General features: G+C 40.3%; 1 protein-coding gene across 3 annotated transcripts in view; it reads left to right on the forward strand.

Annotated features, from left to right (window-relative positions):
• The window catches only part of SEMA3A (semaphorin 3A), a 280,469-nt gene that overhangs the window by 221,700 nt on the left and 40,905 nt on the right, over window positions 1-17,864 (forward strand). For all 3 annotated transcript variants that reach the window (XM_075599556.1, XM_075599555.1, XM_075599554.1), the window contains exon 12: window positions 7,065-7,156. In XM_075599556.1, coding sequence (XP_075455671.1) covers window positions 7,065-7,156 — 92 coding nt within the window. The remainder of the gene's footprint in view (window positions 1-7,064; window positions 7,157-17,864) is intronic.

Genomic DNA, 17,864 nt, shown 5'->3' on the forward strand with positions numbered 1-17,864 from the left:
GACATCACAGCTCCCATTAACGTGATACGATTGCGCAAACGCTGGTGTATTATTTAACAGTAGCCCTATTGAAAGCAATGGCTAAAAATAGGACGCACTTGTTAGTTAATGCATTATTTTTTGCATTATTTCGCATTTACGAGGGTAGTAACGTTTGCTACTTCTGTACATTACTGTTCCAATTGACTTAAAAAGTACATATTAGGGAGAAGCTAATCTGTGTTTAATTTTTTTTTTCTATAAGGTGGTCAGTATATACTAGAGATGGGCAAGTGTAGGTGATTGGAGTAAAATCTGATTCTCCCTAATCAATGGTGCTTTGGAGTGATCCGAATCACAGCTCCGTCCTTCATACCACGTCCCATGGTGCAGACAAAGCACAAACTTGTGGTGTTCACTGATGCTTACTCTGTAAATCCCTTCTACTAAACTAGTGCGAACTTACCAAAATTTGGTTTTAATATCCCCCCCCCCCCACATTTTTCAAAAAGATCAAAAAGTGGCAAAAACAAAACAAAAACGTTTGCTCAAACTTTTTACCCCCAAAATTTTTTGGGTGTAATTGACTTTAGTCAAGTATATATTCTAACAACATCCGCATCCCGAGATAGAGAGAGACAAAGAGACCAATTCAAAAGAGTACACTGACTTGTAGACCTCCAAATATATACCAATGTAGAAACATGTTGCTATTAAAGTCAAAATACCATAATTAATGGATTTGCTTTTTTTCTGTAGACCAAAAATGACAATTTGATAGAATAGCTTTGTACGGGTGAAGCTCATTTAAGTGCCTCCATGAATCATATTTATAAATCAGGTTGACGATTACCTATTTTTCTTCAGCTTCAATATAATAAAATATATCCGATATAGTGTATTGAAAGTGGGACTTTTGCAGTACACACGTGGAGTTGATTTCTACATTTGTCCGTCTTCTTTGTAACAGTGACAATGTAGAATCAATGTCTTGGTGGATCAATTCTCTGAATATCTGACCTGAGGTATTATTTCAAATGGTGGAAGCGCATCTGTCATTAAAGTGAATTAATAGCCCTCTTATCCTTTAACTGAGCTCTAAACTGGAGCCTATTGATCCTAAAAGAAGTGAATGTATTAATTTGTGTGAAACTATTTGAAATTCTACTCTGTAAAACTTGATCTGTAACTCAGATAGAGTTTATCTTTGGTACCTGAGGCCTGATCTAAGTCTCCGTAGTGATTAACTTATGTTACCTTTGACCTCTAAAGTTTCTGCAGATGCAAAGGCTGAGAAATATATGATGTATATTCTAAAAAGAAAAAACATACGTTTTAATTAAGGTGCTCAAAGGTTAGCTGTCAAATTTCATCTTACCCTTATTAAGTTCCACATCTATCCAGGAACTTTTGAAACCTTCATACATAGTGAGGAAAGTTCAAGTCATTAAAATCTTTGTTTTCAACACATCTATTTTTACTATTTTGGGGGAATACGGTCCTCAAAGCATAAGTATTAATTTCATATGGGTTTTCATATTACTGAAAAAGTTCTCACCAGGTACTTAAAATGAGTTGCTGTAAAATAATCTCTTAACATGAGATGAGCTTATAGTTTAATAAACGCCTTGTTATTCATCACCACTAGCATATTTTAATTGTGCTGAGCGCTATCATTTTACCATTGAATATTTGCAGGGCAGTTGTAGCGCTACTATTGTTCCTTGTATTCACATTCAGCGGTCCTGCTCTTTTGTCAGATTTAAACCTTACTGGCTTGCTCTGGTAAATCACTTTCTTTTCCACAGTACAGCAGAATGTAAGTTGGGCTATGTCTTTATGTAGTGTAGGATTCCAGGTGGGGGAAACTAATAATGGGGAGCAATTTTTATTGGAGGAAAGGGTAGTTACTGTGGGGCTTGTGCTAACACACAAGATCAGTGGTAATGTCACTGCCTTTGAAGCTTATAAACCCAGTTTACATGCCAGTGTAGTTTACATCCCAGTGGAAGCTCTCTGTGTGATCTTGGGCAAGTCAATTTATCTCCTTGTTCCTTAGGCGCTAAAATTAGATTGTAAGTTCTGCAGGTCAAGGGCTCCTTGTTCCTCTAACATTCTATGAACAGTCCTGTATACAGTCAGTGGTATGTAAGAAGAAAATGATTATACATTATTATTCCAGTATAAGTAATTACCAAATTAGGACTTACACTGTCAGACACCTGAATCAGAATTTTGAAACTACAGTAAATGCAATAATTATTGGAAAAAAATGTCATATACACTGAATAAGGAAGGGTTACAAATCACCATATAGTATTGCAGAAATGTGCTACACACATATATGTTTATTTTATAAAAATATATTTTAACAGAACAAGTACTATAAACATATCTAGTCATCGTGTGGGAATTATTATTATTATATAATTTATTTATAACGCGGCAACATATTCCGTAGCACAGGACAATAGGTTTGGAGGAGGAAAACAATAAGTAACAAACATAAGCATACATTGTTACAGTAGGTAAGGAAGGTCCTGCCCCAAGGAGCTTACAATCTATTAGGAAGAGTAAGTGGAAACATAAGGGGGATGAGAAGGTTTGTGTGTTTCGGACAGCTGCGTGTTAATTGAAGGAGTTGGCGTTGGGGAAGAAGTAAGTGGGATTATGTGGACGTAGAGCTGTGAGAGCAGGTAATGTGTGAAGATGGAGAGGCTTCAATATATATATGAAATATTTTAAGAAGTCCAATAACAGAGCAGCTGTAACATCAGTGAATGGCCACAAACATCTGACACCCTTTTCTAACCCTTCGGCTGCCGCCAAAGGCTGCCTCCTTTGCTGCGACTGTGGGTGTTGTTTCTAAGAGCGCCCGAGGTGAAGTGAAAACAGTTGAGCAGCAAACAGACCTACACAGCAAAGACGCAGGGGGGATGTGCTGACGATATCCTAATCTTTGAAGTTGTATCTGTCTTTTCCTCATGATATCAACCCTGTCCACACTGGCATAGTGAATAGGAGCAGTGACGGTGAAGCATATTGGGGAAAAATCTTAGGGGGCCGCCTTTGCTGCGACTCGGGTGTTGTTTCTAAGAACCTCTGAGTTAAAGTGAAAACAGCTGATCAGCAAACAGACCCCCAAAGCAGAGATGCAGGGGAGAGGTGCAGACGATATCCAGGTCTTTGAAGTCGTGTCTGTGGAATCCAATTTAATATGCCTAAATAGCAGACCCAATATTCTGTAAGAGTCTTCAATTAATTTGACTATAATGGTCACATTGTAATAAAAGGCATGATATGAGCAACTTACCCTAACCAATGAGAAAATAATAAGATCCCTTTTCAAGAAAACCATATTCCTGCAGCTTACAGTATATTAGTAAATAGCATTTGCTGTGAGCATATGTAAACACTGAAATGTGTGAGCAGTGAAGTATGTGGCTTAATATGCGCCAAATTCAATGAAAGTTTGGGGCCGATAATGACATGAACAGCCAATTTGGACTACATTGAATTACGCCTTTCCTCTGTACACAACTAATAACATTTTGTAGTTCTTATCTGTTCAAGCAAATATATGTTTCCCTTGGCTTATTATGTCTATATGATGCCATATTCCTATTTCAGTTGTGGCAATAAATATCTCATATAAAGGAAGCCCCAGACACCCAACTTTAAAAGGGGTTGTCATAAATGAAATGTGTGTATTTGTCATGAAAGGGATTGCCAAACTCCTACCCTCATTTTTACAGGGACAGCTCATGGTAATATTAAATGAACTGCCTGGAGCATGCAGCTGCACGGATTGAAAGTGTAAATGTATCTGTAATTCTACTTGACAAGTGCCCTGAAAGATCAACAAAGATGTTATCTGGACATTTGTACATTTGGGGCACTTTTCCTTGTGTTTAAACCATTTATAAAAAAAATAGACGGAAAATAAAAATCAAGGTGGCTATGTTACCAGTGGAATTTGTTCGCTTATGGTATTTGAGGAAAGCATTACAACATAGAAATGTTTTTTTCTCAGTCAGGCAACAACCAGAAAAAGGAAAGTAATTTCCAATGAAAAGAAGCTATTATCATTTATTAACAAATGGGCATATTCGGTGCCTTAAGGGCAAACATGAAGATGGTGTGAGTTTAGAAGACTTTCACTTGACACAAGATCTCCTTTCTTTCCTCCAACATTCTTAACTCTTTGACTGTTTTCTAAAAAGATAAAGTTCACAAACCTTGTTGTGTTTGCTTGTGCGTAATAGACAGATATCAAAGTGAAACACGAGATCTTCATGGAAAGGCCTGAAATACTGAACAATATAGTTTCAAGGGTCGACATGTAAAAAATAGATTGTGCATTAACGCAAGCGTAATACTTGGCCACACGACAGGACATAGATAGGCAAGACACGAGAGTGGAGCATGTCGGGAACCGTACGTCATTTCAACCCGGAAAGCTCACCAAAGTCAAAATTGAACAAGTATACTTGCTTTCTCTTTTTGTGGTTTAGTAAATTGTGATTTGAATTCTGTGTTTTATTAATATACAAGCAATCGGAAGTATTCACCTGTTATTTTGCATTTGATTTTGGGGGGAAGGGGATGTGGTGACTCATCTTCTTACCTCTCATATCTGCTTCATTGCTTTAGCTTTACATGTGTTTATTTTTGGTTCTGTTTAATTTTCACTTCAAAACTTCAATGATGCCTGAGCATACTGCTTCCCTTATAAGCTCTACAGGACACTGGCCCCTTCTCTCTTCTCTTTCATTTCATTTTTTTTTCTCTTCTCCTTGTTCTTTCTTTTCGCTGTATTTTAAAAGTGATCTAAAGTGTTGCATACTGTACATGGTTAATGGTTGGTGCTATATAAAGATGAAGTGGTTTAATTACTAGGTGGTTTTCTGCCATAAAACACCTTCTCACACCAGAAGACATCTTACAGCCAATCAAAGAAGCTCGTCAAAAGAAGACATCTTAAAGTTCCGGCCCTGTAATATTACTGCTTAGCCTAAATTCTACTGCTTGCCCCACTTTTGCTTCAAAATTGCCTTAGCCCCCAATGTATCTAAGCCTCCCTCAAAATAATTGATGGCTTATGGATGCAATTGCCTTGAAAATAGCACAGTTCCGCATGTCTCGTGCAGATAGAAACTTTCTGCGAGAAGGAGAGTAGGTGAGCAGGTTGCATACATTTACAGTATGTGGAATGTTCTCATGTGTGTTTATGTGTGTATATATATATGTATATATAATATATACTGTATATATATGAGAAAAAAATATATGTATATACCTGGCCCAATGACTGACACTTTCCCTTTTTCTTAGCCCGTGGGGTGCTACAGTTAGGAACAAGAGAGTTAGGCGCTCTTAATTCTAAGGAAATGAGTACTGAAAAAAATCACAAGTCCTTATCCTGCTGTTGATCTATTTGTCTCCCATGTACTGTTTCTTTCCACTTAGCACATCTCTCATCCTGCTCCTTCCTCACCCTCATTATGTCTGTGCTGACTATGGCATGTTGCAGCACATATGTTTGTTCTGTATTTATATGCTGCACATCCTTTATCTGTCTGGGTATTTTTTTAGTATGTTTAGTGGTTGATATCAAATGTATTTACAACAATAATAATTGTACATTATAATGAAGCTCTTCACTCAGATCATCCTATAGTATTTACTTATTTACAACATTTTGCTGGGAGAAATATGAACATGCAATTCGTTTTATTTAGTTTAGAACGTGTGTGTCCTAATTTTAGCTTAACCACTTCCTTTATTGACTTTATTGACTTCAATAATATGATCACAACTATAGGGGTAACACTAAATACTCTGGAGCAACCGTTTGTGACCTTTTCCTGACGAAAATGATAGCATTTTAAAAATAAAATTGTAGAACTACAAATGTCCCGGTCAAGTGGGACGTGACGCGGGACATTTAAACTTGCAGGAGATACCAGCACCCCGTACGGAGGCCTGTACGGAGGCAAACAGGGGGTCTCTATGTTGTATAGCTACAAATGTGGTTTAGCTACAAAGACCCTCTGCTTCAATACTATGTACAAAAAAATAAAATAAACAGTGTGAACACCTGTAAGAGTTGTGCAGGGAGATGTAGCTTCTCTCTCTCTGCGCTACTCTTCCAGACTGCTAGAGTGAAATTGAACGTTAAGTTCATTTTGCTCGCAAAGCAATTACAAATCAGTGCATTTTTGTAACAAACGGTAAAAAAATGTCATTTACTTTAGTGAATATCGTTTTTATACAAATGTCATACCGTTCGGTAGAAACATGCCAACACTTTCGATGTTGCAATGAACTTATCGAAGTTGAATGAATAGGCCTTATGCCTCCTACGATGGCTATAAGATATGATTGTCTAGGCATTTATGAAATATAAACCATTGCATAAAAAACACATATATATCAGGGAATTCTGGTGTCTGATATTTTGTGCAGTCTGTTTTGTTTTTTTAGGACTGTTTTATCACTGTATAAATATTCAGTTTCAAATAAGCAGCTGATAAATAGCACTACCGATAACCCCCCATAAAGGAATGGTTTCACTGTTAGTATTTCAACAGGCACTCCAGTGTAATGAATAACTCGGTTTTATTGTAAACATATCAATATTTAAGCCTTATACATGAACCTCTACAGTACACTGGCATATTTATAATAAAACCAAGTAATGTATTTATTACACCAGGATGCCTGTACTGTATGTTGTAACTATTCCTTTTGCAAGTTGTGTCGTGACAATGTTCTATGATTATACTTTTCATGCAGAATTCAGGTATTTTAGCAGTTTTGTCAATTGTTGCTCAGGAAAAAGTTTCAATGATCATGAATTTAAAAATCTTTAGTTCAAAACAATAAATTGATGTGGGTGATCTTTACTTGTTTTTCGTGCTTTTTTTAAATATATATATATACAACACATGTCCTATCATTTAGTTCATAAATAAATAAATAGGCTCAATGCTAAACGGACTGATGCCTAGACCAATATTAGTCCTACATGCACCTAAAATAACAGAAAAATGTGAGCTAAATTCTTTATTTTTCTTTCAAAGATATGGGAAGAGTTTTGAAAGTAGTTTCTGTTCCCAAGGAGACCTGGCATGATTTGGAAGAAGTCCTACTGGAAGAAATGACCGTATTCAAGGTAAGTACTACTCAAGTTTTCTTTTGATATAGTAGATGTATGCTAAATCTTTTCCATGCATTAAGTGGAAGATTAGAGTCCAGTCCTGGTAAATCATATTGTGCCCCCTTTTATAAGAAGCACATATTTCTTGAAATAGGTGCTTTGATTTTTTTATTGACTTTTCCATATCTTTTCTATTCCTTTCTGTCATAATTTACAAACATTTTGACCATTCATTTAATACCGTTTATATAAACGTAGGCCTAAATTCACCAAAGGGTGCTAAGCATTAGCACACCTTAACTACAATTCAAATGAATGGGAGTTAATGTGTGCTAAAGCCTAGCACCCTTTAGGGAATCCGGGCCCTAGTGTCATCACTATTTTTAGATATAGGGATTTACACGATGCCATAAAGAAAAAAAGGGTAATTCATACTGTAGCTCATACTATACACCCAATGAGCCACTAAGCAGACTTCTTATCATTTATTTATAGCAATCTCTTTATAGCGCCCTTATCCAGGGTGTTGTACATTAGTTAGTAAAACAAAAGAGTGGTTACGTATAGATTACATTATAGAGTAATTGTTAAGATGTCATTGGGGTGGGTAGGGGTGGAAAAATTATGGTCAGGCTATGGGATAGGAGCATTGAGGGCTTGCTTAGCTGGTGTGCAGGGGTTGGGTTCAGATCTCTGGATTTAGTCTTGTTTGTGGCGTGGTGATGGGTCTGACAGTGGAGACAATTGGATTGGTGAGGCGGGTGAGTTTGGAGGATTTTTGAGAGAGGAAGGGGTACGGGTGAACATGGGCTTTCGGTGGGGTAGCGGAGGGGAAGGGCTAGGAGGTTAACGGGATCATGGAATGTGATGGAGAAGAGATGAGTTTTGAGTTGGCTTCTGAAGATAGTTAGGGAGGGTACAGATTGAATGTGGCGGGTAGCTTGCTCCAATTGAGGTGGACATGTTAAGCAAATGATTGGAATCGAGAGGTGGCACAGATGGCTGAGGGGGAATAAGGATTGTGCCAGTCAGGGAGCGAAGAGGACGGGAAGGGCTGTATCGAGAGATGTGCTGAAAGGTAAGCAGGGGCAAGACCACGGCGAGATTTTTAGACCAGGGTGAGGAATTTGAAGAGGGAACGTTGTTGGATGGGTAGCCAGTTGAGTTGGGAGAGGAGAGGGGTGACGTGGGCAGAGAGGGGGAGATTGAGAAGTGCACAGGCTGCAGCATTTTATATTTGATAGAGGGGTATTGAGGAGTAGAGGAGGAGACCAAGGAGTAGGGAGTTATAGTAGTCGAGATGGGTGAAGATGAGAAGTTTGGCCGAGGAGAGAGAAATGAGTGGACACATTTTTCTTATATTGCATAGGTGGTAACAACAGGTGGTAGTGATGGAGGTTATGTGGTGGGCAAAATATTAACAGTGGGAGTAGATAAAATAGCCAGTAAAAAGAAAGAAACATTAATATATCTATATATATATATATATATACATACTTAGTTAAGTTTTGGTGGGTAAAAAAAGTGACAAAAACCCTCCACAGCAAACCATATAGCAAATGGAAATATTACTGTATGCTCATTTGCATGTCTTAGACAGGTCAGCAACCCTGCCTTTCACCATTATCCCCCAGCACCCAGCACTTCCACTGCAGCAAGGGATTCTGGGAAATGACATGCAAATGAGCACACAGTGCCACCTTTTGCTTCAAAGCCATTCAACGTGGTTCCCCTATAGGCTTAAGCTTGCTGCATGGTCACAGCTTTGAGCACAGCCAGTAAACCCACCCACAGACAGTTGTTTCAACCTTAATGGGTCTCCTCAGTGTGAGGTTGGTTATACTTGCTATGCAAAAATGAAGCAAGGGATAGGTTTTACCATACTTAGTTAAGTTATGGTGGGTAAAAAAAGTGACAAAACCCCTCCACAGCGAAGCATATAGCATATATATATATATATATATATATATATATATATATATATATATATATATACACACAAGAACAGAGGGCAGTTGGCACACTGTAAACAGATAATCCACTGATGCTTGTCCCATATATGCACATACACAAACAGATTTTACCAGATGGGGGTCCGGGAAAAACGAGACAGCACCTGTCTCTATTTTCCCGGACCCCCATCTGGTAAAATCTATTTGTATATATATATATATATATATATATATATATATAATACTTGCTATGTGGTTATGTATTGTAACTCATAAAATAACAAATTCGCAACAAAAGTTAATTTATGACAGCGAAGTTGCTTAGTAGCCTTAGTAGACCTAATAAAATCTTAAACATATCATTTAATATGGACTTTTATAAAAACAACAAATATATTAGAGTTGAATGAAGACAAATACTTGAAATATGAAACTGACAAAGAATAACACTATTTTCAGAAATGTATCCATCTACTGGGATTACTCCAAAACATTCAGTCATCATGGACCACAATTACATTTGATAGATTTCTATCTACTGAAATTCAAAGACTTGAGTTTGTGGATTTGTCTGAAATCCAATAATTCATTTGACAGACCACAGCGTCTGTTTCACTGAAGACAGAAACCTTTCAAGAATATGGCACTTTGGGCCTCATGCAGTAAGCCCCGATACAAAATTTTCGGCACGAATTGCGAAAATGTTTTTTTTGGGCGATTTGCCCTCGCAGTATTCAGTAAGGGCCGAATCCTTCCGATCCCTGCCGAAGCACTGCGAAAGCAAAGCTGCCGATGACCTGTGGCGATACAGCCTGGCTCCCGATAAGGCTCCCGATAAGCCTTTGGTGCCGATAGATGTTTGCAGCTGAGAGAGACAAGCCGCTCTCTCAGCGCAAACATCGGCACCAAAAAAAGTATTTAAAAACAACTTTTACTCATAGTGTACATGTGCAGGGGGTCTTCGGAGCTGAACCGCGTTGGTTTGAGGTCCGGGGACCCCCTGCCCCCCGAGATACAGGCCCCTTTATGAGGTGCCGGTATCCCTCGGCGTTTAAAGGTCCCGATCACGTGACCGCGACCTGTAAACAAACCAGAGGGATACCGGCACCCCATAAAGGGGCCTGTATCTCGGGGGGCAGGGGGTCCCCGGACCTCAAACCAACGCTGTTCTGCTCCGGAGACCCTCTGCACATGTACAGTATAAATAAAACACACACACATCAATAAAGACTCGTTCCTTACCTTGGCGGCTATGTGCAACGGTAATGAAGCAGCATGAATGTCTTTTTAATTATACTGTACAGTGAGCAGGGGGTCCCCTGAGCTGAACCGCATTGCTTTGTGGAGCAGGGACCCCCTGCTTCCCGAGTTACAGGCCCCGGTATGTGTCATCGGGTGGCAGTGTCGCCGCCATGTTTATAGCGTCCCCGCAATAAACATGGCGTCCACACTGTAACCGATGGCCCAAACCGGGGCCTGTAACTCGGGAGGCAGGGGGTCTCTGAGCCACAAATAAATGCGCTTCAGCTCAGGGGGCCTCCTGCTTCCGCATAATATTATTAAAATACATTAATGCTGCTTCATTACCATAGCGGATAGCCGCTAAGGCAATGAAGGGGTTAACGCATAGTAGCATGTTTATTGGGGACAAATGCCCCCAATAAACATAGCATCAATACACAACATACAGTATAGTAATGGGCAGAATGACTATTATCCACAAATGGATAATAGTGCAGTTGTCCATTTACAATACATACACAACAATAAAGACTTTAAATACATATAGCACTCACCCATGTCCCACTGCCACGATGAAGGCCATCCTCATCTTCATCCTGCCCATGCCCCATCCGCTTCTGCAAAACAAACACAAGAATTACAACATCCAAATTAATGTCCCCTAACCCCTTAATCACCATAGCGGTTATTAACCGCTACAGTTATTAAGGGGTTAAGCCACCATCACCCACATACCCTCCCCCACAAAGCCCCCCAACCACCCTCACCCAATATCCACAGGGGAGTCCTACCAAATACCCTTGGGCCTAATACCCCCTCCCCCAGCACATACAGTACAATAATGTGCCAAATAACTATTATCCACATAGGGATAATACATTATTTGGCCATTATTAAACACATTCAATAACGTTAAAATGTAAAGAAACTTGTACTAACCTCATCAATAAGAAGTCTCCGTCGCCAGCATCATCCTTGGGGTCCGTTGCCAACATTAGAAATAGCCACAACATTTCAATATCATTAACATAACACTGAACCCCTTAATCACCTTATCGGGTACTAACCTGAAAGGTAATTAAGGGGTGAAGCCATCCTGCAATGCCTACAACAGTTATGCATAACATCCTCAGTGAAATAAAAACCAATTGCCTAACCAAATTCCATTTAATCATTCAATCTGTAGGCTCACATGCCTCATAAAACATTGCATTTACAGTGTATACATGTAGCATAACATGTAAACTGCATGTACACGCTGCAAATCAATGTTAACAATACAATAATGCCACTCAAATCGCCATACATCACAAGAAGTATATTATTTAATACAATAAACTCACCATCAATGAATTACCACACATCAATTACATCCCTAAACAATTAAAATACCATCCATACCAATTACACAATGAACTAAAGCTATCCTAACAGAGAACAACTTCAAAACATAGTCAAAAGTACACCAACAATTACAATATAATAAAGCAAGGCTTTCCATATCCTACTGTACGGCCTGGAAGCCCAAAACTTACATCTGTCTAAAAATAAAATACATTTAGCACACATCAATGCATAGCCACAATGATTAACAATACAGAATTAGAAGCTTTAACAACACTATCATTTCTTACCCTGTATATATATCTGTACACATACATACAGACATACATACAGTGGGAAGAAATGATATGCATTGTAAAAAATGAAAACATGAAAAAGCAACACAAAAAACAGTTACATTAAGTACATTTCTTTATTTAACTTACCATTACTTGCCCCCACCGACTCCCGTTGATCAGCTTACTCACGAACCAATCCACGACACCATCCACGACACCATCCAGGAACAAATCCACGAACCAAACCAGGAACCAATCCAAGAACAAGTGCAGGAACCAATCCAGGAAGCAAGCCACGAAGAAATCCAAGAAACAATCCACGACACGATCCAGGAACAGGAACCCATAAAAGAAAAAAAACATAACAAATTAAACATTAAAATAATAAAACATGACAATCAAGGGTTGTACTAGTTTTATTCTTAGTGAATCTGTATTACAATACCTTGTTCCGGGGTCTTCTTGACGTCCGGTGCCACGCCCTGGTCTTCAATCTTCAGGAGGAGGTCCGTCCTCCTCGGCATCTGCCTTCAAAATGAGACGACATAGGCTTTTATAGGCCTATGACGTCACATTTGTCGTCATATGGTTCCCACGGCCCTGATTGGGCCGTGAAAACCATGTGTTTTGGCCGATGTAAAAAAATTGATGACGTCACTTAAAGGCAATGCCAGCACAGCCAATCAGAATGGCTTTGCTGCTATTGCCTTTAAGAAAACGTCATGAAGTGACACATGGCCGGACTCACATGGTAAGCCAGCCAATCAGAGCGTGGGAACTCCATCCCTACTCTGATTGGTTCAAGTACCATGTGAGTCCGGCCATGTGTCATTTCATGACGTTTTCTTAAAGGCAATAGCAGCAAAGCCATTCTGATTGGCTGTGCTGGCATTGCCTTTAAGTGACGTCATCAATTTTTTTACATCGGCCAAAACACATGGTTTTCACGGCCCAGTCAGGGCCGTGGGAACCATATGACGACAAATGTGACGTCATAGGCCTATAAAAGCCTATGTCGTCTCATTTTGAAGGCAGATGCCGAGGAGGACGGACCTCCTCCTGAAGATTGAAGACCAGGGCGTGGCACCGGACGTCAAGAAGACCCCGGAACAAGGTATTGTAATACAGATTCACTAAGAATAAAACTAGTACAACCCTTGATTGTCATGTTTTATTATTTTAATGTTTAATTTGTTATGTTTTTTTTCTTTTATGGGTTCCTGTTCCTGGATCGTGTCGTGGATTGTTTCTTGGATTTCTTCGTGGCTTGCTTCCTGGATTGGTTCCTGCACTTGTTCTTGGATTGGTTCCTGGTTTGGTTCGTGGATTTGTTCCTGGATGGTGTCGTGGATGGTGTCGTGGATTGGTTCGTGAGTAAGCTGATCAACGGGAGTCGGTGGGGGCAAGTAATGGTAAGTTAAATAAAGAAATGTACTTAATGTAACTGTTTTTTGTGTTGCTTTTTCATGTTTTCATTTTTTACAATGCATATCATTTCTTCCCACTGTATGTATGTCTGTATGTATGTGTACAGATATATATACAGGGTAAGAAATGATAGTGTTGTTAAAGCTTCTAATTCTGTATTGTTAATCATTGTAGCTATGCATTGATGTGTGCTAAATGTATTTTATTTTTAGACAGATGTAAGTTTTGGGCTTCCAGGCCGTACAGTAGGATATGGAAAGCCTTGCTTTATTATATTGTAATTGTTGGTGTACTTTTGACTATGTTTTGAAGTTGTTCTCTGTTAGGATAGCTTTAGTTCATTGTGTAATTGGTATGGATGGTATTTTAATTGTTTAGGGATGTAATTGATGTGTGGTAATTCATTGATGGTGAGTTTATTGTATTAAATAATATACTTCTTGTGATGTATGGCGATTTGAGTGGCATTATTGTATTGTTAACATTGATTTGCAGCGTGTACATGCAGTTTACATGTTATGCTACATGTATACACTGTAAATGCAATGTTTTATGAGGCATGTGAGCCTACAGATTGAATGATTAAATGGAATTTGGTTAGGCAATTGGTTTTTATTTCACTGAGGATGTTATGCATAACTGTTGTAGGCATTGCAGGATGGCTTCACCCCTTAATTACCTTTCAGGTTAGTACCCGATAAGGTGATTAAGGGGTTCAGTGTTATGTTAATGATATTGAAATGTTGTGGCTATTTCTAATGTTGGCAACGGACCCCAAGGATGATGCTGGCGACGGAGACTTCTTATTGATGAGGTTAGTACAAGTTTCTTTACATTTTAACGTTATTGAATGTGTTTAATAATGGCCAAATAATGTATTATCCCTATGTGGATAATAGTTATTTGGCACATTATTGTACTGTATGTGCTGGGGGAGGGGGTATTAGGCCCAAGGGTATTTGGTAGGACTCCCCTGTGGGTATTGGGTGAGGGTGGTTGGGGGGCTTTGTGGGGGAGGGTATGTGGGTGATGGTGGCTTAACCCCTTAATAACTGTAGCGGTTAATAACCGCTATGGTGATTAAGGGGTTAGGGGACATTAATTTGGATGTTGTAATTCTTGTGTTTGTTTTGCAGAAGCGGATGGGGCATGGGCAGGATGAAGATGAGGATGGCCTTCATCGTGGCAGTGGGACATGGGTGAGTGCTATATGTATTTAAAGTCTTTATTGTTGTGCATGTATTGTAAATGGACAACTGCACTATTATCCATTTGTGGATAATAGTCATTCTGCCCATTACTATACTGTATGTTAGGGGGGTATAGGTGTTGTTGGGTATATATATATATATATATATATATATATATATATATATATATATAATTATTTAATTATTTATTTAATTCGTTATTGTGGGGCTGGGGTGTTTTTTTTTTATTATTGTGGGTAGTGGGGGTGTGTGAAGGGGGCATTAGCCCCAACGGTGGTTGTTTAGGGTTTGCGGGTGGGTAGCGGGAGGCCTTAACCCCTTCAGGACCGTAGCGGTATTAACCGCTACGGTCGTGAAGGGGTTAAGTGCCCCCGCATCCCCCCCGCAAGTCCTAAACTCACACCCAGGGCCAAATACCCCCCTCACCCATCCCCGCTACCCACAATAACGCTGGCACGGTGGGTTAACCCCTTCATTGCCTTAGCGGTTAGCCGCTAAGGTAATGAAGTGGCTTTTAAATGCCTTTTTCCTGCCTCGGATGCATGCCGGGGGGCTCCGGTGCCGGTATCAGCTCCGGAGACCCCCGGCATCAATCACAGGCAGGAAAAAGGGCTGATTTTTCCTAAGTGTCGCCCTTGCCAATGCTTCTCCTTCAGCAAGTTGCCAACTTTAGTTGGCGGGCTGGATTGGCCATAAAATCTCCAATCTGGCCTGCCGATCAGCACCAAAAAGCTGATCGGGGCTTACTGAATTCAGGCGGGAAAAAAAAGTCCCGATAAGTGGCTTATCGGCAGCCGGGTGGCGAAATTTTTTTTTTCGGAAGAAAAGTTGCCGATAATTCCCACTTATCGGGGCTTACTGAATCAGTAGGGCAAAAAACGGCTATAAAATGCCGAAAAAGCCTTATCGGGGCTTACTGCATGAGGCCCTTTGCCTGGTCGGATGGTATAGACACCACTTTCACCAGATATTTCAATTCATTGTAAAAAACTAATAGCTTCTCCAGCCCAGTTTATAAAACCAGTCATGATCAGGAAACAGGAAGACTACGGCTACCAAATGTCATGGTTTGCACAGGTCACTAGGATAGCAATGTAGATAAAATATGTTGGAGGCTCAAATAAGCCTGTTACTGTATGTTGAGTCTTCCAGAAATGTGATGGCTTCAAGGAGGAAGGCTTTGAAGTCTTGAGTGGGAAAGAAAAAATGCAGTCCCGTGAAAACTGAAATCATCAAGGTATCATTTGAAGCAGGAGTCTGCACAGATCACCATTCGTTTGCATGCTATATACTTTCCTTTAAGATCTTTTCTTGCCCTATAAATACTGTTTTCATTTTTAAAATCTAATGCTCAGTGCAGGAGATATAAACGTTTGAAATATTAAGTAAACATTGGGGTTTAAATGGAGCTCTACCCAGAGCTCAGTGCAGTCTTAGGGCTGTTACATACTGTGTGCGGCTGTGCGTGCGTGCGCGCGCGCGTGCCTGTGCAAAGGCGCGTGCACGTACCGCACACATTTTGTGTGTATACTGTGCGCGAGTGTATGTGTGTGTGTGTGTATGTGTGTGTATGTATGTGTGTGTGTGTGTGTTTAAATGCGTTTTCTAATAAATAAATGAATCCTTTAATAACATTGTACATACACCCACACATACATACACACATACACACACATACATACACACACATACACACACACATACATACACACATACATACACACATATACACACATATACTTAAATTTTCAGCGGCGGTAGCGGCGCAAATTCTTTCTTTTTCTCATCTTCCCCCCTGTCGGCCGTTTTCACGCTCCCTGCCATGCGTGCGTGCGGCACCATTATAGAATGGCTGACTACTAACCTCAGCCAACTAAAACTGCCGCGCGTACGGCGTAGCACACGCACGCACTATAGAACCGACCTTAGGCTGCGTCCATAGTAGATCCGACGGCGCGAGCGACATCTTTCGCAACCAATACAAACAAATGGATGCCAATGCGCTTGTGCATAGATCGCAAGAGCAGGGCTGGGGAGACCGGTACAGTACTTTGCACGACAAACTGGTTTGAATTTGCCACGCGATGTCCCGGTCACGTGTGCGGTTCACCCAATGAGGGCAGGCCCCCTGGTACGCCCTCACCACACCCCCATCGTGCAACCCTGCAGAACACAGATCGTGGCAAGTACCGCCATGCGCGAAGCCATATGTGCGGTCACGTGCGTGCGCGCCGCACTATCTACGCGCTTTAAGGTTACGATGATCATTTTAACACTAGAACATTAAAATAAAAAACAGCAGAACATGATCAGGGGTAAGATACTGGCATTGTATGAGTTAAAGTCATATACTGTAGACTTATTGTATTGTATGTTTTTATTTATATAGCGCCATAAATATACATAGCGCTTCACAGTAGTAATACATGTTGTAATCATATAAATAACAAATAATATAAATAACAGGTCATGGGAATAAGTGCTTCAGACATAAGAGTAATATTAAGGAAGAAGAGTCCCTGCTCTGAGGAACTTACAATCTAATTGGTAGGTCGGGAGAACGTACAGAGACAGTAGGAGGGAATTCTAGTAAGTCATCTGCAGGGGGCCAAGCTTTATGTATCATGTGTCCAGGATTATCCACAGTGCTATTCATATGCTTCTTTAAGCAAATGTGTCTTAAGGTAGGTCTTAAAGGTGGATAGAGAGGGTGCTAGTTGGGTATTGAGGGGAAGGGCATTCCAGAGGTGTGGGGCAGTCAGCGAGAAAGGTTTAAGGCGGGAGAGGGCTTTAGATACAAAGGGGATAGAAAGAAGACATCTTTGAGAAGACCGCAAGAGTCGGGATGGTGCATAGCGAGAAATTAGGGCTGAGATGTAAGGAGGGGCAGAGGAATGTAAAGCTTTAAAAGTGAGGAGGAGAATTGAGTGTGAGATGCGGGATTTGATCGGAAGCCAGGAGAGGGATTTCAGGAGGGGAGACACGGAGACAGATTTAGGAATGAGTAGAGTGATTCTGGCAGCAGCGTTTAGTATAGATTGTAGGGGAGACAGGTGAGAGGCAGGGAGGCCGGACAGCAGGAGGTTACAGTAATCGAGACGGGAGAGAATGAGGGCCCGAGTCAGAGTTTTAGCAGACGAGTAACAGAGGTAAGGGCGTATCTGTGATATTGCGGAGGAAAAAGCGTCACGTTTTAGAAACGTTTTGAATGTGAGAGGAGAATGTGAGTGAGGAATCGAGTGTGACCCCTAGGCAGCGTGCTTGGGCT

This window comes from Ascaphus truei, chromosome 5, assembly GCF_040206685.1.
Source record: "Ascaphus truei isolate aAscTru1 chromosome 5, aAscTru1.hap1, whole genome shotgun sequence".
Lineage (NCBI taxonomy): Eukaryota > Metazoa > Chordata > Amphibia > Anura > Ascaphidae > Ascaphus > Ascaphus truei.